The sequence below is a fragment of the Equus caballus genome, chromosome 1 (assembly GCF_041296265.1).
Source record: "Equus caballus isolate H_3958 breed thoroughbred chromosome 1, TB-T2T, whole genome shotgun sequence".
Classification (NCBI taxonomy): Eukaryota; Metazoa; Chordata; class Mammalia; order Perissodactyla; family Equidae; genus Equus; species Equus caballus.
This window is the reverse complement of record NC_091684.1, coordinates 133874312-133901304: the sequence shown is the minus strand read 5'-3', so window position 1 is coordinate 133901304 and position 26993 is coordinate 133874312. Positions and strand designations below refer to the sequence as shown.

Genomic DNA, 26993 nt, shown 5'->3' with positions numbered 1-26993 from the left:
TTTTTTCTATTAAATAGGAATCCCTTGAGGATTGTTTTATGGAAAAATGTGATGTAGGAGCATTATTTCAGGGAAAAAAATCTAGTAACAATATGAGCTGATTGGAAGCAGGAAAACCATTTGGAAAACTGATTTAATAATCCACGTAAAAGGAAAATGTTGACCTGACTTAGGATGATGACAGCTAATTGAAAGCAGAGTGTAGATGGAAGAGAGGTGAGGTGGAGTTTCAACTAAGAGAAAATATAGCAGACTCTGGGAGACTTCTGGTAATTTAGACTATTCCATCCACTAAGTGCAGTAGAGAAAGCTGGATGAAACATCTTTTAAAAAATCAGTAACAGAAAAGAATTAGTAAAATAAGAATTAGAGGGTTAAGGCCTAAAAGAATCCTAGAGAAATGAGCCAAGCATCCCAGTCTGCCTTTCCCTGGAAGTATATGCTGATCCAGAAGAGGTAGCTGAGAGTCGGAGCTGTGATTTTTGTTGGCCTTTTAGTTAGTAGGGAAAAAAGTTGGGTCTTAGGCCCACAAAGAGTGAGGATTAGGTAAACCAGCTCTTCTAAAGACTAAAGATAGTATTCATATCATCTGGGTAGCCCAAAAAACCTCAAGCCTTGAACTCGGAGCTCTTCTGAAGACTGAACATAGTATTTGTGTCATTTGGGTAGCACAGAAAACTTCAGTCCTTGAACTTGGATTAAGATGGGGCCAGACTGTTAATGTACCCAGGCACTTGACCGAAGCAAATGTAAATCTTTTCTAGGGAAAGAACATTAGGGCCTCAAACTGCTTCCTCAAATTGTTTTTCTAATTAAAACATACTAACTTGGGGCTTCAGGTATTAGAATTGTCGGACCTAGACTAAAATCGATATGCTATCAGCAGGGAACTGGAAAGGATGAGTTGTCATACAGATTTGGAAAAAACACAGAATTTCTATAATTAAGCCAAATAAGTAAAATTAATTCAGGGAATTAGTTTAACAGCAGACTGGACAACGCTAAAGAGAAGTTTAGTATACTACAGGATCAAAACACTATCCAGGATTAAACACATACACTGAAAGATGGAAAATACATAAGCAAAATTAAGAAATATAGAGGATATAATGAGAAGGTCTCATTGAGTTTTAGAAAGAGGAGAGAATGGGGCAGAGGCAATATTTGAATGACTGATAGTCTAACAAGATTGCAATTTTGACTTATATGAAAATTTTCTCATTTCACTTTTTGGTACGATATGAAATTTCAATACCAAAGCATTTTAGATTTTATGAAATATGGTAAAAAGAAATCCACATTTTAAATCATCGTAGTAAAACTACAAAAACAACAGCAAAGATAAAGAGAAAATCATAAAAACAGTAAGATACAAGAAAGATTGCTTTCAAAAAGTCAAAGTCTGTCTATGTATATATATATAGTGGATATAGAGGAAAAATATAGAGAGAAAGTGTATATTATACTTATATTCTTCTAGAGAACAGCTGACTTCTCAACAGCAACAGTGGAAGTGATAATAGGGTGATACCTCAGTAGGTTGAAAGAAAATAAATGCCAACCTAGAATACTGTGTTTATAGAAAACGTATTCATAAACTCGGCTTTTAATTAATATAAATGGCTTTATATTGTACCTGACCTCTGTATTTTTTTAAGCCAGCATTTTGTTTTAGGTTCTCTCAGTGTTGATTGAAGTTTCAAATACTCATAATTGTTACTTAAGCTACCTTTTGAATGTTAAGGGGAAAAATTGTGGAATGCAGCACAAGTTGTGCTGAATGAAGACTGGAGTTTATAACCTTAAATGTATATATAAGGAAAGTAATCAACTAAGCATTTATCTTTAAAATTTCTAGTCATGAGCTAGATGTGTCAAGATAGAAAAAGAGCAACAAAATAAATTCAGAGAAAATATGAGGAAAAATAACAGAGTAGAATTCGATAACATAGAAGAGAAACATGCAATAGAGGGAATCAGGAAGCCAAAAGATGATTTTTTTTTTAAGACTGATAACATTGACACAGTGGTGAGATTAATCAAGAAAAAAAAGAAGGCACAAATAATTAGTATCAGGAATGAAAAAAAAAGTCACTTTGAATCCTGCGGATATTAAAACAACAAACAAAATTTATAAGATACTGTAGGTAAGTATGTCAGAATTTGAAATTTTGCACAACACCGATAAGTTCTTAGAAATTTTCAATTTACAAAAATTAACAGAAAGAAAACTTGTATGGGGGTATAGCTATAAGGTGAAATTTTCTATAAAGAAAAGTGTGAGTTCAGATGGATATACTGGAAAGTTCTACCAACATCTAATGAGACAGTAACTCCAGCCTTTTACTCTCTACCTTATATTCTTTTAGAAAGCAAAAAAAGAGGATTCCTTTACCTTCATGAAGCTATCACAATGTTGATACCAAAACCTACAGAAAAATTACTTACCAGTTTCTTTCATGTGTGTAGATGCAAACAAAGAAACAAAAAACTCCAAAATATTTGCAGGTTGAATATGGAAAGGATGATACCTCAGCATGGCCAACTCAGATTTAACCCAGGAATGCTAGGTTGGTTTAACCTGAAACAATTCAGTATGATTGGTCACTTGAACAAATTAATGAGCAAATATTTCAGTAGATGCAAAGGAGCAGTTGCTAAAAATCAGTGATCGTTTATGATTTTAAAAAGAAACGATTAGCAAACTAGGCACAAAAGAGAACTTTCTTAATCTAATAAATCTATAAAAACATCTGTAGGAGATAGGATAGTTCGTGATGAAATGCTGGAAAGGTTTCCCTTTTAGATGGAGTTCTAGACATGGATATCTGTTATCTTTACTTCTGTTCAATGTTATGCTGAAGATGTTCCTAAACCAGTAGTATACCAAACAAGAAAAATAAGGTATAATGGTTGTAAGGGAGATGCCAAATAGTATTCACTGATGATAGGAATTGTGTATGTAGAAAATGGAAAGGAGTCTACAGATAAGTTGTTAAAATAAAGAAATATAAAAATAAATTTTATTATCTTTTTCTCTTAGCATTTACATGCGTATCTAGGACTGGATACCTAGGACTGGAATTACTGGGTCAGAGATATGCATGTAAATGCTAAGAGAAAAAGATAATAAAATTTATTTTTATATTTCTTTATTTTAACAACTTATCTGTAGACTCCTTTCAATTTTCTGTGTACACAATTCATATCAGTAGAAAGAAATATGCACATCTGAATTGAAAGTCACATATAAGCATGTTCATAGCAGCAGCATTCATAATAGCTCCAACCCATAAACAACCCAAATGTCAATAGATAGATAGATAATTATGGTATATTATATATAATAACTATTGAGCAATTAAAAATAAACTAGAGGTACAAATGACTACATAGATGAGTATTAAAAACCATCATACTGAGTGAAAGGAAGCGAGATCCAAAAGAATACCTATATCCTATATGATTCTGTTTATATGAAATTGAAAAACAGGCACAACTAAGCTATATTGTTTAAGGATGCATATTTAGGTGGTAAAACTCTAAAGAAAAACAAGATAGTGATTATCTCTTGGGGAAAGAGGAACTTGTTACTGAGAAGGGATGTTTGGAGGGTTTCTGAAGTACTAGTTCTAGTTCTTGTCCTGGGTTGTGGTTATATACAGGTGTTTGCTTTATAACAGTTCGTGGGCTGCTCATTTATGTTTATGCACTTTTCTAGAATTGTATTATTTCACAAAGATAATTTTAAAACACAGACATAGGAAAAGGAAGAACCTTAAAAGGGAAGATTCAGCTTGTTTTTTGGACATGTAGGATTAATAGTGCCTTAGGTACCCAAAGGTAAATCTGACATTTTGCAAGATAGTTTTCTCGCTGCCTTCCTGGACTCTAGTAACACATTTGTCCTAAACTTAACTTTGATCATGTCAACTCATTTTATCTACCTTCACTACCCTTGTGGTTTCTGTCACATCAAAGCTATTCTATCTGACTTTTGAAAACTTCCCATATTTTCACTTCATTCTGTATGTCTGTACTTATTCCTCTATGCTCCATTGGGATGCCCTCGACTATTCAGGCCTTAATCTTCTCAAGAATGATAGCTTTGCACAAATTCAGAGAGTATCAGTAATATTTCATTCTGGGGTTGTGCTCTCAGACCCCATGTACAATGCTGTACATCATATATGACTTGTGTTATGCCCCCTGGATATCCTTATTTTCTGAATTCTTACCACATTTACTATTAAGTCATTTTGACTTCTTGAAGAGCAACTGCTGTTTTCTGTGCTTCTCTAGCATTCTCCTTCCACCTCTTGCGTACTTAGCCCGTCATATTGCAAATAGTTGTCCACCTCTTTCCTTCAAAGCAATTAACATTGCTGCTAACTAGCATAATTCCCACATATAGTTGCTTAATCTGTGAGGGAACTATTTAAAATGGATCTTAATTATATACCGCCTTGTATTTTGGTTGCTTATTCTTGGTTTTAGCATAGCTAGATTTTAAACATACTTTGTTTGGTTTATAGGCTCTCAGTATTTACAACCTGAGGACTTCCATTAAATATGTTGGAACACCATTATCAAAATGATAAAAGGATGTTTCTTTTCATGTTCTAGAAGAAACTACTTTTTCTGTTTAATTGAAATCAGATCTGCTATTGCATGAATCACAAGTAGTTTGTTTCATTTTATTTACTAAGTTGGGCTGCTCATGTATAGCAGGAGGAAAAAACCATTGAGCAAAATATAGTTTTAAAAATAATACTGGTTCTTGTCATTTGGGGGCTGTAGTCTCTTTTGAGAAAGTAATAAAAGCTTTGAGGCTTCTCCTGGGTTGGGGGTGGGGGAGAACATGTGCAAATAAGTTATAATATTTTGGATACTGTACAGTCGTTGAAGTTCCCAGGGCTTCAGGTTAGGAGAACTTGATGAAATAATCAATCCAGAGAACATGGACAACTACCAGTGAAGATGATACGTGTCTAAGTGTGGGTGGAACACCCGATGAAACCAGCATCTGTGTCTTCTGAAGCCTCTAGTATAGGATTCTCTCTTCCCTATTATGAAGGGAATAGTTGTTAACTTCTTAAAATATCTGACATAGTTTCAGATCTACCTTGAAAGTTCACATGAGAATAAAATCTTATTCTCCAAAAAAGCTTTTTTCATTGGCAATATGTTGATAATGGTTAAAGCTGGATGGTGGGTATGTGAGAGTTCAATTTACTGTTCTTTTGGCTTTTGTATGTTTAAATTTTTCTGTAATAAATAGAGGTGGGAGCCTTTTTGGAAGATGGCTTAGTCTGTTGTGTCTCTTATGATTTTGCTAATTCAAGTCTAGAAAGAGTTATCTTACATCTATTTCATTGTGGTTAGTTTCTTAATACACTTTCATCATGGCTCAGAACCAAAAAGGGTAAGGTATGGGGGAACAAATGACAGAAAGTTTCTCAAAAATTATGCAATAAGATTTTTGTACTGCAATTTGAAAGTACATTATGTAGTAGTTTGTTTGTCAACTGGAGTTTTGCTTAGCAGTAAGCAAGCTCAAGAGATTTTACTGTCATGCTGGTTTTTTATTAGGCTGAGTTTTCCCTGGTAGGGGAAAAATCTTAGAATCTCAAAAAATGTTCTACATTTTCTTTGGAAATACATGATCAGTATGTTTATTTAGCTATAAACCACATAATACATTAATAGTAAAATGGGAATTAAATTTATTTTTTAGATTAGCATAAAAACCCCAAAACTTTTAAAGCAAGTTCTTATAGACTTGTGTAAGTCCTCATTAGATCTTTTTTCTTATGAGGGCCAAAAGTCTTCCTTAGAAAAAGAAATTTTCTATCCCTAAGACTTTAGTTTTAGTTTTCTGGATTTCTGAACTTTAGTAGAGGTTCATATGTGTTCCAGTCATCTGACATTCTGATTTTAGTCCTTGTTTTGAAAGAATACCTTTAAAAAACACAAAAGATGCAGTGAATCTTTTAATTTGTATGAAAGTTTACATTCTACTTGGGGAACCCTTTTTAAATTTAAACTTTTATTGAAGTAATTATAGGTTTTCAAAAGTATAATAGTTTTACAAGGGTTATAAATGAAAAATAGTGCTCCAAACCCTGAGTTCCAGTCTCATTCCCTAGAAGAGAAAGAACTGTTTACTTCAGTATTTAATAACTTGCTTATACTACCATACTGTACTATCTCTACTGGTTCCTTTCTATAGAAAATGAGGATTAAGCTCTGAAACTAATATCTATATTTAAAGACTGGAAAGCTTTCTCTCCTAGTATGTCTACTCTCTTATTCAAAATATTTTGCTATTTTAAAGACTGTTGTTTTCATGTCTAATCTATTATTTTTGCTTTTTATAAATATGATGGCAATTCTTAGTCATCCACGTGATTTAAATGAACTTAATCTATTCCTTTGCTCCTTTGACATTTTTGCTTAAGTATATCTTTTCTAAAAGTGGAAAAAATTACACCATTAGAAGCAAGTTAATGGGGCCAAAGGATAGATAAATGGCAATACCTAGGAGAGATGTTGATGTCACAGATCTTTTCTAGTCCTTTGTCAGAACTATGATTAAGGTATAGAATAATTGTGACTGTTTTGTTGCCGTTGAAATTGAAGTCTGGTACCCATAAAATGCCGCATGACAATGTTGAAACTAAAGTTATTTGGTTATTAAGAAGTAAAATATGTGTATATGTGTGTTTATACATGGATATATATAAAATGTATAATATATTTTAATAAATTTTCATATATGTGTGTGTTTGTTTTGGCTCCTTCTAAGGCTTATAGCAATAGATAGTTGACTTGTTATGAATATGTGATGGGTTGGGGCTGGCCCCATGACCAAGTGGTTAAGGTCGCATGCTCCACTGTGGCGACCCAGGGTTTTGCCAGTTAGGACCCTGGGCAGGGACATGGCACCCCTCATCCAGCCATGCTGAGGTGGCACCTCACATGCCACAGCTAGAAGGACCCACAACTGAAAATATACAACTATGTACCAGGGGGCTTTGGGGAGAAAAAGGAAAAATAACATCTTTAAAAATAAAAAATATGTGATGGGAGCATTAATGAACTATAAGGAGACTGAACTCTGATACCTTAAGAACATAGAGTAGAAAAGCCATGTATAACTTTAAATTAGCTTAACATTTTTGCTTTTCTGATTCTGTTGTGAAAATGAGTACTACTTAGACAGTGGTCTTTTTATGAAGTATGAATCTGTAATGACTTTTAAAATAAACTCCTAATGGCAAAATTAAATATTGAAATGGCAAACAGGGATGCTGCAGTCATTCGGAATTCAAAAAGAAATACTCACCAGTGATGTACCCTACATACCAGCCGTGTCTCCCCTCCCCACAACCAGACAGTTTTTAGGCTGAAACTATTCCTGCCTTGAAATTTAATTTATATGATTTAGTATATTTCTATCTAGCAGCCAAGTAAAATGAAAAATTAATATCTAGATATTCTGGAAAATTGGCTGATTAAGTGCCAGTTGGCTTAACTATATTTCTATAAACATACTGAATGAACAGAAAGAACCCTAGAGAAGAGGATTTATAATCTCTACTGACAAATCTCTCAAATTGCTTTCTAACAATCTTTTTTTGTTTGAGGAAGATCAGCCCTGAGCTTACATCTGCTGCCAATCCTCCTCTTTTTGCTGAGGAAGACTGGCCCTGAGCTAATATCTGTGCCCTTCTTCCTCTACTTTATATGTGGGACGCCTGCCACAGCATGGCTTGCCACGTGGTGCCATGTCCGCACCAGGGATCCGAGCCGGCAAACTCCGGGGCGCCACAGCGGAACGTGTGCACTTAACTGCTGCACCACCAGGCCGGCCCCTCTTCTGACAATCTTAATCTAGAGAAATCTAGGCCATGTGAGACGTGGGGTCACGATACTCTAATTGTGCTCTTCCCTCACTGAGGAGAGGCTGGACTACAGGAAAACCACACTGCCATTCCATTTTTATTTTCATCGGTATAGTTTTCTCAAAAGAAGGGGCAAGAGTTGTAAGAAAGGAAGGCCACAGTGTCCTAAGATAAGCTTTGCAACTGTTTACCAAAGTCAGTGAAGCAGAGAGAAAGATGTTGTAACTTGTTAAACAAGGTGCCTGAACTGCAGTGCTTCACATTGAATCACTCTCTTCATTTTGGCCTGTTTGTCACAAGAATGTACATAAAAGCCAGCAAAATGCAGGAACCTTCAAATAATGACCAGGTAAACAAAGTATGGAGAGTTAAGAATCTACCCATATTCTTGAGCGTAGTAGTCTTTTTTTCTTCAGTGATCCATTGGTGGTTCAGTAGCATGTTGTTTAGTCTCCACATATTTGTCACTTTTTTCTTTTGTTTTCCACAATAGATTTTTTTTTTAAGATTTTATTTTTCCTTCTTCTCCCCAAAGCCCCCCAGTACATAGTTGTGTATTCTAGTGGTAGGTCCTTCTAGTTGTGGCATGTGGGACACTGCCTCAGCATGGCTTGAGTGGTGCTAGTTCCACGCCCAGGATCCAAACCAGGGAAACCCTGGGTCGCTGAAGCAGAGTGCACAAACTTAACCACTCACCCATGGGGCTTTCTCCCCCAGCTTTTTTCTTGTAGTCTATTTCTAGTTTCATAGCTTTATGGTTGGAAAGATACTTGATATGATTTCAGTCTTAAATTTGCATTGTTTCCCAACATGTGGTCTATCCTTGAGTATATTCCAGTATACTCTGCACTGGAGAAGAATGTGTGTTTTACTGGTTTCAGATGGAGTGTTCTGTTAATCTGTTAAGTCTATCTGGTTTGGTTGGTTGTTTAATTCCACTGTTTTCCTTGTTGACTTTCTGTATGATCTATCCATTGATGTAAGTGAGGTGTTAAGGTCCCTACTATTACTGTGTTGTTGTTAATATCTCCTTTTAGTTTCATTAATAGTTGCTTTTTGGACTTTGATGCTCCTGTGTAGGGTGCATATATAAGTGTAATGTCGTCTTAGTCGAGTGTCTCTTTTATCATTATATACTGACCCTCTTTATCTCTCATTGCCTATTTTATCTTTTTTTTTTTTTTTTTGAGGAAGCTTAGCACTGAGCTAACTACTGCCCATCTTCCTCTGCTTTATATGTGGGACGCCTACCACAGCATGGCTTTTGCCAAGTGGTGCCGTGTCCGCACTCGGGATCTGAACTGGTGAACCCCGGGCTGCTGAGAAGCGGAACATGCGAACTTAACTGCTGCATGACTGGGCTGGCCCACACCTATTTTATCTTGAAGTCTACTTTGTCTGATATAAGTATGGCAACACCTGCCTTCTTTTGTTTGCCATTAGCTCGGAGTATCGTCTTCCATCCCTTCACTCTGAGCTTCTGTTTGTCTTTAGAGCTGAGGTGTGTTTCCTGGAGGCAGGATATTGTTGGATCTTGTTTTTTAATCCATCCCACCACTCTTTGTCTTTGGATTGGAGAATTCGATCCCTTTACATTTAGAGTGATTGTTGATGTTTGAGGGCTTAATGCTGCCATTTTAGGTCTCGTTTCCCATTTGTTCTTTGTTTCCCTTGTTTCTTGTCCTGCGTATTTGGACTGTCAGTTCAGTTTGGTAGTTCTCCGTGATGGTTTTCTCAGTTTTCTCTTTATTATTTGTGTCTCTGTTCTGATTATTTGTTTAGTGGTTACCATGAGGTTTGTATAAAAAAATCTCATAGATCAGACAGTCCATTTTCTGATAGCCTCTTATTTCCTTAGTCTAAGCCAATTCCATCCCTTTCCTCTACCCCTTCTAAGTTGTTCTTGTCACAGCTTATTTCATCTTGTGTTGTGCGTTTGTGGTTAAAATGACGAGATTAGAATTATTTTTGATGTTTTCTTTCCCTTTATTTTTAATGTTATATTGTTTGTTAACCTGTTCTGATAGAGAGCTGCAGTTTTCTGATTTTGTCTGCCTGTTTATCTCCTTTCTCAAGGCTTTGTAAACCCTTTCTTTTTCTTTTTCCTTTTTTTTCTTCTTCAAGGTGTGAGGGCCTTCTTGGTCATTTCTTGTGGGATATGGGGTCTTGTGGCGATGAACTCCCTCAGATTGTGCTTATCTGGGAGAGTTTTTATTTCTCTATCATATCTGAAGGATATTTTTGCTGGATATTCTTGGCTGAAAGTTTCTGTCTTTCAAAATTTTGAATATATCGTTCCACCCTCTCCTAGCCTGTAGGGGCTCCTTTGTAAGTTATTTTCTTCTGCCTTGCTGCCCTTAATATTTTTTCTTTGTCCTTGACTGTTGCCAGTTTTACTACTGTATGCCTTGGAGAAGGTCTTTTTACATTGATATAATTAGGATATATAGCTTCTTTTTTATTTCTAGCTCCTTCCTCAGGTTTGGGAAGTTCTCAGGTTATTATTTCTCTGAACAAGTTTTATGCTCCATTCTCCCACTCTTCTCCCTCTGGAATTCTATAATCCTTACGTTGCATTTGCTGATGGAGTTGGATATTTCTCAGAGAGTTTCTTTATTTGTTTCTAGTCTTAGTTCTCTCTCCTCCTCCATGTGAAACATTTCTATATTTTCTCCTCCAGACTGTTAATTCTGTCCTCAATAATGTCAACTCTGTCATTCAGGGAGTCCAGATTTTTCTTTATCTCATCCATTGTGTTTTTCATCTCCAGTATTTCTGATTGATCTTTCTTAATAGTTCCAATTTCTTTTGTGAGGAATTCTCTCTGTTCATTAATTTTAGCCTGACTTCATTGAACTATCTGTATTTTCTTGTAACTCATTGAGTTTTTTTATGATAGTTATTTTGAATTCTCCGTCATTTAGATTGTAAATTTCTGTGCCTTCAGGGTTGATTTCTGGGCACTTGTCATTTTCCTTCTCGTCTGGAGTATATATTAATGTATTTCTTCATACTGTTTGATGGCGTGGATTTATGCCTTCGCGTAGTGACAGTATCTTGTCACAGATTCCACCTGCTGACACTGGGAGGGGGCAGGGTTAGGAGCTGTGTATTCTGATCCCATAGTGAGCCCTGGATTCTGTGCCTGTCCTTTGAAATCTACTCTGATAGGGCCCGTCTACAGTTGTCAGTTTGGTTGCTCACAGCTGCTGCTTTTCATATGTATATAGGGCTTTCTGGGTGACTGGCTGAGAGCTGGGATGGGGGAGTGCCACTTTCTTTCATGTGTGATCCCAGAGGTGTTCTCTCTCTGTCTGCACTGTCTGCTGTTCTGGAGTGCTGGCTTGATGGAGACACCCTGCAGTAGCTTAGCCACCCCTGTGTGGGGCTTTCCCACTATCTGTGAGGGAATTTGGAGAGCAAAGCTGTTCCCTTGGACAGCCAGTCCTCCCCCTTCTTTTCTGAGAGCCCCCTGGGTCACCACCATTGGGGAACGGTGAGGAGATCCTCATACCTCCTTCCACTTCCTCCTGGGGGTTCAGCATCTACACCTTCAGATGTATGGCTTTCTGGGTCTTTCAGATGTCTTTTGTGTTGTATGAATGTCCTTTCTTGGTTTATGAATGTCTGTTTTCCTGTGTCTCAGGAGGGAGAGTCTAAGGCAAGAGATCACTCCGCCATGATGCTGATGTCACTCTAAGCATACTAGTCTTTAGTAAAACTATCAGAATTAGAAAAAACCTTCTTTGTTCCTTTAAAGAAATTAAACTTAGACTCCATGAAGAGTGATCAAAGATGAACTGATAAAACAACAGAACACGATGAAAAGGAAGCTGACAGAACTAAGAAAAAGATGAAGCAACAAGTAGTAATCTTGCAGAACTTAAAAGCACATTGGCAATGGCAAGAAATAGTGTAGATACATACTATGGAAAAATAGAGATGTAAGACAGGAAAAGGACAAAGAAAGAAGTAGCAGATGGTAACATGGTTAACAAATTAACAAAGGCTGTGTACAAATCAAGCAAGGCAGTCTTAATAACTAAAGGATCTGAAGTAATTACCTGAATGGTATTTCAAAAAAGAAAGTTAAATGCTAAGATAAACCTTATAGAACTACTAAACTTAAAGATTGAAGAAAAAAACCTATGTATATGCCAGCTGAAAAATGATTTAAATTATAAAATGAGAAAAATTATTTTGACTGCAAACTTCAATAACAGTATATACCAGAAGAAAATGGGCACTGTCAATATAGAGAATATTGGGGGTCGGGGGGGTGGGTGGTGGTGGTGGAAGCTGGGGCAAATTTGACCAAGTGAGTATTTGAATACATTTGAACATTTGAATTATGTCTAAGTAATTAGGCTAATCAAGTTGAGGAAACAAAAAGCAGTTTTTATCATTCTTGAAAGGAAAACTATATAATGTAAAAATAATGTAATTGGTGAAAAGATTGTATAAAATAATAGTCAACTGGGAGAAGCTCCAGGAAGTTCCAACCAAAACTAGTAGGTTAAGTATAGGGTCATATAACATAAGGACAATCAAGATACTGTTTTAAGTTGACAAATTAAATAGATGTAAGTACTCATTTTAAGTTATGTTTTGTAAAAATAAATTAGATTTCACTATCTTCCAAATAAGCATTGCTGAGTCATTGGTGGGACAGACCGTGTAATAAGTAAAAATAAAAACAAAACATATCTTAAAATTTTACATTTCTTGTAAAATGGAACTTAATAAAAGAAAAAGATTTCTAGGCCTGCTATGCCCAACAATATGAGTGGATTCTTAAACTCTCCCTTATGTTTACCAGGTGAGTATTTCAAAGTTCTTTGGTGCATTCCAGAATAAATCAAAAAGCTATGAACTCCAGTATTGCTATCTTTAAGAAATATGCCTAAAGCAAAGGAATTCAGATTTATAACGATCAGTTATCTTTAACAAGTTACTCTTTACGTCAGTTACTCTTTAAAAAGAAATTGAATGCTTATAATAAGATTCTTCTAGACACTGGAGCTACAGCAGTGATAAAGTCCTCGTGGGGTTTACATTCTAGCAGAGAAAAGATAAAATAAATAGTGATTACAGAGTCAGTAATGTGATAAATCTTGTGCAGTAGTACAAAGTACAGTGAGGATGCAATACAAGGGAAGCTTTCCTAATTTGGCGAGGAGGAACTGTCAAAGAAGACTTATTTGAGGAAATGAGATTTAAGCTAAGACCTAAAGTAGGAAGAAGTGTTTCAGGCAGTTGAAACACTCTTCATTAAGTGGTTAGCCTTTTGGATCAAAATGAACTGGAAGCCCTGCTTTATTCCTTATTACACAAAAATAATTTCTATGGAAATCAACAGTTTTAGTGGAAACAGTTTAAAGGAAAGGCCTAAATCATGGATGAAGTTTTATACTCTTTGCATATAGAGATCTTTTAAAGCTTGATATGAAATCCAGAAGTCACAACAGGGTTGGATGATAAATTTTCCTACATAAAAATTGAAAGTGGCAGTTAAACAGTATTAAACAAGATTGAAAGGCAAGTTAGAAACTGAGGAAGAAAGCATTCTGTGAGGCAGAGGGTTCCTCTAGCTGTTTTTGTGCTGAACTCATAAAATAATAATATCTTCACAGAAAAATGTGTTCAACTTCACTTATAAAGAAATGCAAGTTAAGTCTAGATATTTGCCCCCCATTAGATGGCCCAAGATTTTAATCTAGGATTGTTTATTACGGAACATCTAAAATGCCCCTCAGTATAAGGTTGGCTAAGTAAATTATAGCACGGACCCACAGTGGAATATTATGCAACAGTAAAAAAAAAAATGTGGACCTATGTTCACTGACAGAGCTTGTCTGTTACATGTTGTTTAGTGAAGAAAGCAAGTTATAATTCTAGAGTATGATATTTATATGAAATTATGGACACATGTCTATTTGCATAGAATGCTGTCTAGAGTGTTCACCAAAGTGTTGAGAGTCACTAATTTTGTGTAGTCAAGTTAAGGATGACAGAAGTTTGTCTTTTCTTGTGAGCATGAATTTTTTTATAAAAACAATGTGTTTAATTTGTTTACCAATTCCTATTTAATGTTAGCTTTGTATGCTTTCTATTTTTCAGATGAAAGTTGGCATCTTAGTTTTTCTGAGAGATAAAATTTGTAGGAAAGCATTTGGTTTTCTGCTCTATGTATTTTGATGAGCTGAATCGTCAGGGACAACTTTAACTTCATATGTATTCTCCTTTTATAACATGTTGACCTTTTGATAATTTGATCATTTCATTGAAACATATTGTAGTCAAAGTATTTATAAAGAGATATTTATTAGTCTTAGGAGAGTGATTTGTCTTGTTCTCATTTGAGTGATTTTCTAGAAATATAGTAAGTGCTTTGACACAAAACCTGAACAAGACCTTTATTAGAAATGTTAGAAATCTCTTTTGAGTATCGATTATTTTTTAACTTGAGAATCTCCTGTTTCTATGTAGAGAACATTGTAGTTATTGAAACCTGGGCTTTACAAACTAAAAAGTAATTGACCAGATTCTGCATTAGTATTTTTGCTGGTTATATTGATTCCCAGATTGGAAGTTTTTATGTCTATTGCTTTTCCCTTTAGAATATTAAGATATTTCAGGAGACCAGGAACCATGTCTCATCTAGATTAATGGAAATATTGTACAATGTGTTTACCACTATCCTCTGCCAAGAAGTTTGTAGTTTAGTTGAAACTGTAGATAATACTTGGTATACCATGCTCTTGATATCTTAGATAGTGAAACTACTTCTGTATGTTTAGATACATAGCATAGTTTATGAAAAGCTAATATATAGATCATTTGATATCAAAACATTTTAAAATATACTTTTTCATTTCCTCCTTCCTCCCCTTTCCTAGTAAATTAAAAATTATTTCAAAAGAATATTTAGAAAGCAAGTCTATTTTGTAGAATGAAACATCATAATTTCATTTTTTAAATGATTTATGGGATAAGGTATGATTTGTAGGTGGTTTACTTGCTAATATATTTAAACTGATATAACTAAAATTGTTAATAAAATTAATTCGTTTGTGTAACATAGAACCTAGCCTTTTCAAAACCACTAGAGATAGTATAGATTTCATCTTGAAGTTTTAGTTGTAGTACTGTTAAAATACTAATAGCTTAACTTCCCAGTATAAAAACAGTAAAAATAGCAAAATAGCAACAAAAACTCAATCTGTTTTCATACATATATACCACTATTTGCTACAGTTTGTAGCCATACAACTCATTTCCTCTGAGCAAAAAAGGTTATGATCTTGGTTTATTTTAATTCAGCTCATTGGTTTTCCCTGTAGAAAATGAGGTTTTTGGAGAGCTCTAACAGTGTGCAATTGCTGGGCTCTCATCCTTTCTGTTTAAATAATACAGGTACTTTGATGGAAACCTGGAGAAGCTCTTTGCTGAGTGTCATGTAATTAATCCAAGTAAAAAGTCTCGAACACGCCAGATGAATACAAGGTCATCAGCACAGGATATGCCTTGTCAGATCTGCTACTTGAACTACCCTAACTCGGTGAGTATCTGGTAGTTTAAGGCTAGCTCTGACTCTGTATTTCAGAGGGTAAATCAACTTTCATTATTAAACAAAGGAAGATCTGGGAGTCTGGGATTGTAGTAAAGCAGTAACCTATCAATAAATATATTAAGGGTAAGGAAAGGAAGAGAAAGAATAAGAGCTTGTTTTCCCTGCCTTCTCCCCCATTTGCTTTTTAAAGCAACACCTTGTCCATGTTGTCATTACACACCTAAGTCTTTTCCAAGTTTGTTTTGCCACCAAGGGAGAATGCTGTAATAGGTGGCAGTGAATAGAATTATTTTCCATCCAAATTAAAATAGACTTAAAACTAAGTTTTTTTTAATACATATCCAAAACACTTATAAAATGTCTTTCATACTACTTCGTTAAGGAGCTTTCAGGATTCTTTATAACAAAAGATTTTCACTTACATAGATCCATTTTGACAGTTTCTTTAGCAAGGTGACAGAATTGGAGCGGAAAGGAGGACCAAAAATCAAACATAATCTTCCTATGAAGGCCTTACTTTATTAGTAACCATAGGAAAATTTTATTTGTGGCGTAAATGTATTGTTAGTTGGAATTCACCTCTTAAGGTGTTTCAAAATATCTAAGAAATAACGTAATTCTACAGTAATTCTAATTATCTTGTTCATATTCTCTGCTTTAATAGTTAAGCAGCTCTTTTCTAATAATTACTATATTCCAGGTCTTTGTCACTACTATTATATATTTTAATGTATTGATGGTTTTTCATTGTTTATCTTAGAATTTTATATGTATATCTCTACAGAGAGGCCTATTTGAAGGGAACTGATTTGTTCTCGTGTAAGTGTGTAAGTAGAAAAGAGGTTTTGAAAGAAAGTTAAGTACTCTTCGAGAAATAGAAAAATCAGTGAGTTAAAATAATTCAGTAGGTAAAGTGCTGAATTGAATTTCCCAAATTCTCAAGTTTTGATCATAGCTATAACACTAGCTATTTGGATTTGGGTAGTAAATAATTTAATCTCACTGGGTCTCAGTTTTGTTTTTTGTTTGATTTTTTGATCTTTAAATTTCATTTATTTATTTATTTTTTTGAGGAAGATTAACCCTGAGCTAACCTCTGTGCCCATCTTCCTCTACTTTATGTGTGGGACGCCTGCCACAGCATGGCTTAACAAGTGGTGCATAGGTTCATACCTGGGATCCAAACCAGTGAACACCGGGTCACTGAAGCAGAAAGTGTGGACTTAACCGCTGCACCACCGGGTCAGCCCCTGGGTCTCAGTTTTTTTATCTTTCAAATGAGTTGAACAAGATATTCTTTCAAATCTCTACCAGCCTGAAAATTGTGTCCTTTCCCTCTCCTTAAATCACAGTCTTTACTTGAGTATCTTAAAAAAGTTAGCCTACTATTAAAAATACATTAAATTCATGTTTTGACCATTTTATTATCTTTCTTTAGCAGATTCTGTTTGCCAGTTGACATTTGTAGAGTGTTTACAGTTTATAAATGTTTCTGTGAGGTAATACTAAGACCCAAATAAGAAATTTGTCTCAGATTATACAAAGTTTTCTTACTCCTTGGCATTTCTCCTCCTGCTCTATTATAACCAGCTCCTCCTTAGTTTAAATCTTAAATGTAATTTGAGTACTAAAGCTAGCTGCTTATACATACCCCTAGAACTTTCTCAATGCACTTGATATTGTGTAACAGTCTCAGCAAATTAGAATGGAAAATCATGACTGGAGATTTGAGGTGTAAGTTTTGCTTGTACTTGTAACCGATGATGGAGAACCTACTATCCGTTTGTTCATTCCCTCATTCCTTCCTTCCTTCATTCTTTCGACACACCAGGCGCTACTCTGAGTATTAGAAATACAGTGGAGCGTAAAGTCATAATGCCTGCTTCAGATAATTTTACAGGTTGGCTAGGCAGACAAGTAAAATTATGTATTCAAAAAGGACAGTAAATGCTTTGATAGGGCATAATACTGTGGGAATGTGTTGGAAAGACACCTAACCCAGTTTTGGATCAGGGAGGACTTCCCATAGAAATTGACATTTGAACTAACCTCTGAAGGTGTGTTAGTTAGGTGAACCAGGAAAATTGAGCAATACAGAAGCCGAAGGAAGAGAATGCACTTCCAAGAATGGTAAACAGTGCTAAAAGCTTCAGAGAAAAGAATTGAAAAGTAAATTTGGAATTAACAACAAGAAGTTTACTGATGATCTTGAAAAGTTATTTTAAGTAGTGTGGTAAGAGGCAAAACGACACTGCATGGACTGAAGATTCATTGACTTGAAGGAGGGAAAGAAAGTGGAGGCGATAAATACAAACAAATCACTTTTTTAAAGAAAGTTTTGCTAAGTAAGTGACAGGACAAGAAAGCAAACAGAGATGTGGATTGAAAAGTAAGTTCAAGAGTTATGGAAACTGCCAGGTGTTATGAAAAATATAATCATGATGAAATTAGGACTTCTTATAGTTCTTAGACTAATATAGAAGGATAATTTTAACCTCTTCAGTTTTGCAGTAAATTCACCTGAGATTCTTCATTGAAGCTTTGTTAATTGGATGAGTAATTTCTTTACTTATATTGTTTAACTTCTGCATTTCAGTATCCACTAATCTCTTCAAACAGGAATACTTGCCTTTTATTAACGTGTATCTTGAATACCTTTATCTTTCTAGAAAGCACCTTTAGCTTTATACAGTGCCACATAAAGACAAGTTTTTAAATAAATGCTTCTGGTAGCTTAGATAACACTTTGGGGTTAACTATCCTGGGTGGTCTCTTCTTTAAAAACAACTTCCAGAGACTTTGGAGCACTTTTTAAGTTCATAGATTCCTCCCTGCCCCTGCTGCTCCCGACCCTTGCCCTGCTTGTGTTGTGGCCAATTCAGGGGTTTCTTAATCCTGGCAACAGTTGCTCATTTTATGACAGTTTTGAATAAAAGCGTAAGATCTAGCTGTACTAACACCTTATTCTACTAGGAAATACAGCTTTGGCTACAGTGTCTCATTTTTATGAAGTGAATAATTTATATTTTCTAAGATTAAGATATGTTAAATAGATACATGCAAAGTTCAAGATTGTGAGGGTAGTCCATCCCTGACACACCTCTGAATCTTGGCGCTCCTGGGAACACTGAAAACGTCTGATCTAAGTCCAACCCTATCTTCCTCTTTAACTCATTCCATTTTACAGAGGAGAGAACTGATGCCCTGAGTGTTTTCTCAGTTTTTATAAGCAAAATGGCTTCAGCTTTAGAGATTATATGGGCAACTTCTGATGGAGGAAAGATAATTCTTAATGTTGTCACTTCTGTTTGACATTAGTTGCTCTGTGTGTAAAATGGTGGCAATAAATGAAACTTTGAAGAGTGTGTTTTATTCTTTCAGTTCTTTTTCTTCAGGACCATTAATTTCTCTTGTAGGTAGTATTTCATATATTTTTAGTGTATTCTTGGTTAGATTTATTTATAACGTAAACAGGGATAAGTTTGATGAATAGATAATCTGATTCCGTTTGTCAGGGAAAGGCCCACGGAGCCAGGTAGGTAATAAGCACAAAGCAGTAAGGGAACAGATATGTCAAAGGAGGAGGAGGGAAAGGGAAATGAAGACAGACTGGAAGATACTCAGATATATCTGTGATAATGACACAACTCTTGAGCACAATGAATGTCTTTATACCATAGATTAGTTTTTGCATGATCTTCAGACATGCATGTGTGATTTGTTTTTCTAATTTATCTTGTTTAGTCTTATCAATCAGAAAAATTATCAAAAAGAAGCCTTTAAAGTATAGAAAGCTTTCTTTTTTTTGCTTTATCTCATAAGAGTGCTCTGGTCTAGAAGTCCTAAAGATAGAGATGTTACTTATAGTGATCACTTAGTAACCATTGTGACCCTAATCTCTTAGTCTTTAGGATTCTTATTTGAAAAAAAGAATAAAGCACATGAGGATGTGTGTGTGTTTTTAAGTTATGAATAAAACATTGTAGCGTTGTTAGTATTATTACTCTGCTATGTTTTTTCTTTACAGAATGCCACTTCTCATTATAACTGAAAATCAAATACCCTCCATTAGTGATCTGGCAACAAGTTAGTGCCAGATCTCCTCCACTAGTGGGGACTAATGAGAATAGATTTTTTTTTTTTTAAAAGATTGGCACCTGAGCTAACAACTGTTGCCAATATTCTTTTTCTTCTTCTTCTTTTTTTTTTTTCCTGCTTTTTCTCCCCATATCCTCCCAGTACATAGCTGTATATTCTAGTTGTAGCATGTGGGACACTGCCTCAACGTAGCCTGATGAGTGGTGCCACGTCCCCACCCAGGATCCGAACCGGTGAAACCCTGGGCCACTGAGCCCGCGAACTTAACCACTCGGCCATGGGGCCGGCCCCCAGAGAATAGATTTTTTTGTTTCCCAGATCTTTTTTTTAATGGACAAGAGTACTGATTTCCCAAATATTTACCTTCACTTGCTTTGTGAATGAGTTAGAATCGTTGTCAATCTGAATAGCACCATATTTTAAACTTCATAAATATTTTCCATGTCATTTGGTCTAAAAACCAGTCTCAGGACTCTGACACATTTTCTTCCATGGCTGCTTCTAGGCATTTTTTTATGTTGATATGCTACAATATAGAATTTTGTATCCTATTTATTTGCATGTAATATCATAAACAACATCAGAAATTTCATAAGTATATTTCAGATAACTGCTAGTTAGAAAATGTAATAGAATAAAAAAAATCCCACTTATAAGAGCCACAAAAAGAATAAAAGAACTAGGAATAAATTTGGCAAGAAATGTGAATCTATATGAAGAAAACTTTAAATACAAAGGGCGATAAAAGGATGACTTGAATATTTGGGAATAGAGTAATAGTAAAATATTGAAAAAGAAGAATAAATTGATGGAGTTGGGGAGGATTAGTCCTACCAAATACAAGAGTAGGCAGTGCAGTGGAACAGGATAGAGTAAAATATGCATGAGGAGAATTGAGTGTGTTATAGAGGAGGCATTTCAATTAAGGTGGATTATTCAGTAACTGGTGTTGGAACAACTTGGTAGCCATCTGGAGTGGAAACTTAGATTTCTACCTAATGCTTTATATCAAAGTTAATTAATTTAGAAGCCATCAGTTTTAAAGCTAATACATTTTGCTACATAGAAATAAAAAGCTTCTGCGTGGCAGCGAAACATGAGCATTCAGAATTGAAACTGGGAGAAAACATTTTCCACACTTAAAAACAGCCAATTTCCTAAATAAGTGAAAATTCCCACTAAATCATTAAGAAAAGATCAAGTGGAAAAATGAGTACAATAGGTGGACAGAGTACACAGAAAAAGAAATATACAGCCTTAAATCTTTTTTCAGAGTTTAAACTTCACTCATAATAAAAGAAATTAAAATGAAAGCTAATGAAGTTTGTTCATTTTCACCTGTTAGATTGGCAAAGATCAAGGATTTGGAAAATAAACTATGTTGGCATGGGTGTGAGGGACCAAATTCTCTTGAACAGTATACATTGCTACAACTTCTTTGAACAAAGCTTGGTAATAACCTATCAAATTGTAAATGTATACCTGTTATAATTTCACCTTTAAAAATTTGTCCTAAGATACGTTCATATGATCACAAAGATGTATATATGGTCAATGCAGTAGCATAGTAGGAAAAAGGTAGTCTAAATGTCCATTTAATAGTAGACTGTTTAAATAAATTGTGGTACCTTCATACAGACTGTAAAAAGAGGTGGACCCATGTGTACCAATGTAAAACCACATCAGAAATTGGTTAAATAATAATAGTAAAGAAATCCAAGATGCAGAAGAGAGTATCTGGTACTCCTACTGTGTGTGTGCGTACACCTGTGTACATTAGAACATCTCTGGAAGAATATGTAAGATGTTGGAAAATAATGATTACTTCTGGGTAGAGAAGTATAGGACAAGAATGAGGATGAGGGAGCCTTATTTTTTCAGCATAATCTCATACTGTTAAATAGTTGTTTTTAACCATGAGCCTCTATTACTTATTCACTTAAAATAATAAAGTGGTAAATATTGTAAAATATTCTTAAACTAAAATGTGTCAACCATTGTTTGTCTTTTTTTTTTTTTTTTGAGGAAGATGAGCCCTGAGCTAACATCTGCTGCCAATCCTCCTCTTTTTTGCTGAGGAAGACTGGCCCTGAGCTAACCTCCATGCCCATCTTCCTCTACTTTATATGTGGGACGCCTGCCACAGCATGGCTTGACAAGCAGTGTGTAGGTCCACAGCCAGGATCCAGACCAGTGAACCCTGGGCCGCCGAAGCGGAACATGCAAACTTAACCACTGCACCACCGGGCTGGTGCCCATTATTTGTCTTTTTGAAATATAATCCTAGTCTAGACTCTCTAATGTTATTTGAAGTACTTGTTAATATCCCATTATAGAATATAGAATACTTCATTTAACCATTCCTCAAATTAATATTATTTCAAATCATATAAGTAATAGAAGATTAGACCAAAATGTTATATTATTCTTAGCTGAGTAAGTCTTTTGGTTTCAATAGTATTTTATTTATTTTCTAGGTTAGCTGTGTTCCATGCAGCGCTATGAAGTCCTATATTTGTGTGATATATTTTTTTATAATAGCTTTAGTGAGATACAATTCACATACCATACAATTCACCTGTTTAAAGTGGTTTTTAGTATAGTCACAGAGTTGTGCAGTCCTTACCACAGTTACTTTGAGAACATTTTCATAACTGCGAAAAGAAACCCCATATCCTTTTCAGTCACTTCCCATTTCTCCCCAAGCCCTCCAGCCCTAGGGAACCACTAATCTACTTTCTTTCTCTATGAATTTGCCTATTCTGGACCTTTCATATAAATGGAATCAAACAGTCTGTGTTCTTTTGTGACTGGCTTCTTTCACTTAGCATACCATTTCCAAGGTTTATCCATGTTGTAGTACGTATCAATATTTTATTCCTCTTTAAGGCTAAATAATATTCCATTATATGAGTATTCCACATTTTGTTTATTCATTCATCAGCTGACAGACATTTGGGTTGTTTCCACTTTTGGGCTAGTATGGATAATGCTGCTATGAACATTTGTGTACAAGTTTTTGTGTGGACATATGTTTTCATTTCTTTGGGGTATATACCTATGAGTGGACTGCCAGAGTGTTTTCCAAATTCTGGCACCATTTTACATTCCCACTAGCAGTGCATAAGGGTTCTAATTTCTCCACATCCTTGCCAACACTTGTTATTATCTGTATTTTTATAGGATTATAGCTATCCTAGTGGGTGTGAAGTAGTGTCTCATTGTGGGTTTGATTTACATTTTCCTGATGGCTAAGGATATTCATCTTTTCATATGCTTATTGGTACATGACATATTCTTATATTTAATACAAGCTTCTTCTTGTCTGCCTTTCCTAAAAATTGTAGGTATCTAGCATGGATGCATTTCTCATTAATTAGATGTTTTGTGTTCATTGTATTTATATTTCTAGATTTAATTACTTAGAACTTCATTTTAGAGGCCCAACTAGTCTTGTCAAGTTGGACATTATAGCCAGTACGAAAAATGTGACGTCATAGAACCTTATTGTGTCACTATGTATAGTGATTTGTTTGATAATATCTTTTAAAAGTCCATGTGTTATTTTTGTTACAGTATTTCACTGGCCTTGAATGTGGACATAAATTTTGTATGCAGTGCTGGAGTGAATATTTAACTACCAAAATAATGGAGGAAGGCATGGGACAGGTAAAGCTGCCTGTTTATTTTTTTTGTTGCTATTTAATTTCCTCTGGTGTTTAGACAGTTGCATAACTATAGGTGAAGCATTCTGCATTATGAATTGCATGGGGAACTGTTTTCTAGATTAAAGCAACTAAAAGATAATTGAGTCTTTTTATTGTATTTACAGTGTGGCATTCCAGTTAAAGATCCAGTCTAGGTAATGTTTTCTCAGTGGGCATTAATATTTGTAAAATCAGACTAAACTTGTTGGGCAATTCTGTCATCTCTTGCTTTTGCCTTTCAAGTTTTAGATTGAAAAACCAAATATGCAGGTCAGCAGTTCTAATTAGCTTATGGTGATAAACACATTCGTGCACATACATTTTTTTTTAACAGAAAAGGAATGGTTAAGATCTTGTGAATGTTAAGGTATCCTCAGAACCTAGCAAAGTGCCTGGCAATGGTAAGCATTCAGTAAATATTTGTTGATTGAAGACGTAGTTTAAATTTCAATCTTTTTCAGACTATTTCGTGCCCTGCTCATGGTTGTGATATCTTAGTGGATGACAACACAGTTATGTAAGTATTTTTGATAGATTCCGCATGTTGAATATTGGTTAGTTGGTTAAACCAAATTAATTTTCACTGAGCACCTTAAAGGAGGTGAAATTTTTAGTCTAAAGAGACTTTCTAATCTACATTCCTTTATAGTGCAAAAGCCTGTTTGTAACTTGGTTAAATGCTCGGTCACTATTCTAGTAAACTTGGCAATACCTGATAGCTACATTTCAGTAAACCTTGGAATTGGAGAATAGGATATGTCCGTGTGTCAGTTAAGGTCCTCTGGGAAGCAGATGCCAAGATAGGGTAAAAAAGGAGGGAGATTCATTGCAGGATAGCCTCTGTGTAGGATAAAGAGGAGGAGGAACAGGAGTGGACAGACCTTGATGCAGGTCTGATGCCTGTTAAAGGACAGAAAGAAGGGAGGAGAATTCAGTAGGAAGAGACTCAGACTATGATACAGCTGTGAGAGTCTCTGGCAGCCCTGTGGGGAACTTCATTGCATAGATTGCCCATAGAGGAATGCCTCAATGAACAGAAATGACCAGGCCCTGGTACCCTTACCATGCTCTGTCACTCACTGGGAGCTACCCAAGGGGAATGTGGCTTCAGCTGGAACTCTGCTACAAATCCCAGAGGCGTTGTAGCTGTGGATTGTTGGCTAACTACTCGTTTTGTGAAAAGTTCTCTTTTGAAGTGCGAAAGAAACTTGAAGAAACAAACATAGCTGGTTCCTGAACCTGGGATGAAGTCCGAGTTGCTTAATTCTTGAGCCAGTGCTATTTTTATAACCTCAGGCTACCTAATTGACTTCAGTCTAGGAGGATAAACAGATTGAGGGCCTGAACGATCCTCAAACAAATTGTATAATTAGTCCTGGATAATTGCCTATATAGAAAGGTATGTCTGTGTTTAAGCACTGGGATTTGAGGGTAACAAAAGTAAAGCCATGGCGTTAATGAGCAAAATTCTTAACCTAATAAAGCTATAAATTGACTTTAACCAGCACGGTTTATAAAGCTCACTGATTCCACTTTATTAACATCAACCTATTTTAGTTTACTAAAACATATTTACTGTTGTCAGCTCTGTGTTAATACTGTTTCCTTCTTTCAGTAAATCTTCAATTATTGTTTTAAGCTAGCAAAAATAAGCCATGTGTCATCTTGAAGTACCACCATCCTTGCAGTTGTCTTTATCCTGTCCCCTGATACTTTCTGATTCTGTGTATTCTTTCATCAATATATCAATTTCATCAATACAGATTCGTCAGTACGTTTCATCAGTATAGGCTGCTGTATCTTTTTATCCATTCCACAAACATTTACTGCGAGTCTTATTATTATTATTAGCACATAAGCACAGGAGAACAAAAAAATTAAGATACATTTCCTTCCCCCGAGATGTTCATAATAATAAATAACTAAAATGCAGAGTTTGTTTTATATGTAAAGGTATGTACAAAATTACAGTTAGAAAGAAGCAAATTATTCCACCTGAAGAGTTTAGGGAGACTTTACTTAGGGAGTAAGATAAAAGGGGTAAAAACCTCGGTTGGGGGAGTGGAGGGAGTCATATTGGTTGAAGAAAGGATGCCAGTATTTTTTTACATAGGTCATGAACTTCTCTATTAAGTATTTTGTGGTGGCTAGAGCACAGAGTAGCAGATTAGAGATGAGTCTGAAAAGAGTTTGATAGTTTATAATGAGTTTCATCAAAGAAGGTTGTTAATACTGTGATAATAAGATTTGCATTTTAGAAATACAACTTTGGTGGTATGGTGGAGGATAGTTTAGAGTGGATAGTTTGATAGTGGATAGAGAGGATAGTTTGAGCAGTGGGTTGTAGTTAGAAGGCTGTTGTTTTATGAAATTTTATTTGGAGGGGAAATGGAAAAATATTTCTGACACATAAAACAAATACGGCTAATATTAGGGCTCTTATAAATCACTAAAAAGGAGATAGTTCTATGGAAAGGACATGAACAGGCAGTTCACAGTGAAAGAAATTTTAAATGGTCATGAACATTAGCTATGTCTAGTTGAATAAATGTAAATCAAAATTAGATACTGCAACTTTTTAAAAAAGTTTTTGCATTTCAGATTGGTAAGGATTAAAGAATTTGGTAATATCTAATGAGTGTGAGAATATAGTACAATACGGAGTATAAACTGTTGCAACCTTTTTGTAATGTAGTTTGGCAATTTCTGCAGATTTTTTTGCTCTTTGGCCTTTCATGTAATAATCTCTTCACTTTAAATATGTCATTCTGCTGCTGTCTTGTCTCCGTTGTTTCTGATAAGGCAGCTATTAATTATCATTGTCCACTACTTGTGGCTTTCATGATTTGCTGTGTCTTTGGCTTAAGGTCAGTTTGACTATGGTATATCCAGATGTGGCTCTCTGTGTGTTTATCTTCTTTGGGATTTCTTGAGCTTTTTGGATATGCATCCTGGTACATGCACAGAAAACTGAGAATATTCGTAAGAGAATTTTAATAGTGTTGTCAGTTGGGGGGTCGAGGAATAGGAAGAGGGATTTCTATTTTTCACCTTGTATGGTTGTGTACTATTGGTATATATCTTCTGTTTTCTTTCTTTTAAATAAATAATTCCCTTCTTTTGGAATTTAAAAGGTTAGTTAATTAAATGATAGAACATGTTTTTTAAATGTCTAATCCTAAGGTCCAGTAACTGAAATGTACTTAAAATTCTTTTTTCTTAGCATGAAAAGAAACTGAATCCTTCCCAATTATGTTACTATCATTTTTTTAATTTCCAATTTGGTAGATTAAAAAATGATTTCTTGTTGTAATTCTAATGAAACTCATTTGGGTGTTGAATTGAAACAAACCCAATTCTTTCCTGAAGACATATTCCCCTATAACCCTCTCAAGTTGAAGCTAGCTTTTTTCCCCTATATACCTTATGGTCAGGGGGTAAAGTAATTGTCTCCCTCAGTCCCAAATGCTGTAATCAGACTGTTTGTCTACTTCAGTTTAAAATCCATAGATCCTTTGAAGTTTGTTATCCTGCTATTTCACAGTCCTTTGTGTTTTGTCTGTTTGACTTCTTGGTCACTCCCACTTAATTATTTGTAGTGCTGACATCTCCCTCACTTTTTTTTTCTCCCAAGGCTTACTGTCATCCAGGATGATTTCAGTGCTCCTACATATAGTCTATTCTGTACCCTAGCCCTAAAGTTCTCAA

At 35.2% G+C, this 26993-nt stretch overlaps 1 protein-coding gene across 4 annotated transcripts in view; it reads left to right on the top strand.

The window, feature by feature from the left end:
• The window catches only part of LOC100063282 (E3 ubiquitin-protein ligase ARIH1), a 188252-nt gene that overhangs the window by 55608 nt on the left and 105651 nt on the right, over nt 1-26993 (top strand). For all 4 annotated transcript variants that reach the window (XR_011425444.1, XM_070233818.1, XM_070233823.1 and 1 more), the window contains 3 exons: nt 15324-15468; nt 23155-23247; nt 23747-23802. Coding sequence is in view for 3 of the 4 variants with exons in the window: in XM_070233818.1 (XP_070089919.1) it covers nt 15324-15468; nt 23155-23247; nt 23747-23802 (294 nt within the window). In the remaining variant the exon portion in view is untranslated. The remainder of the gene's footprint in view (nt 1-15323; nt 15469-23154; nt 23248-23746; nt 23803-26993) is intronic.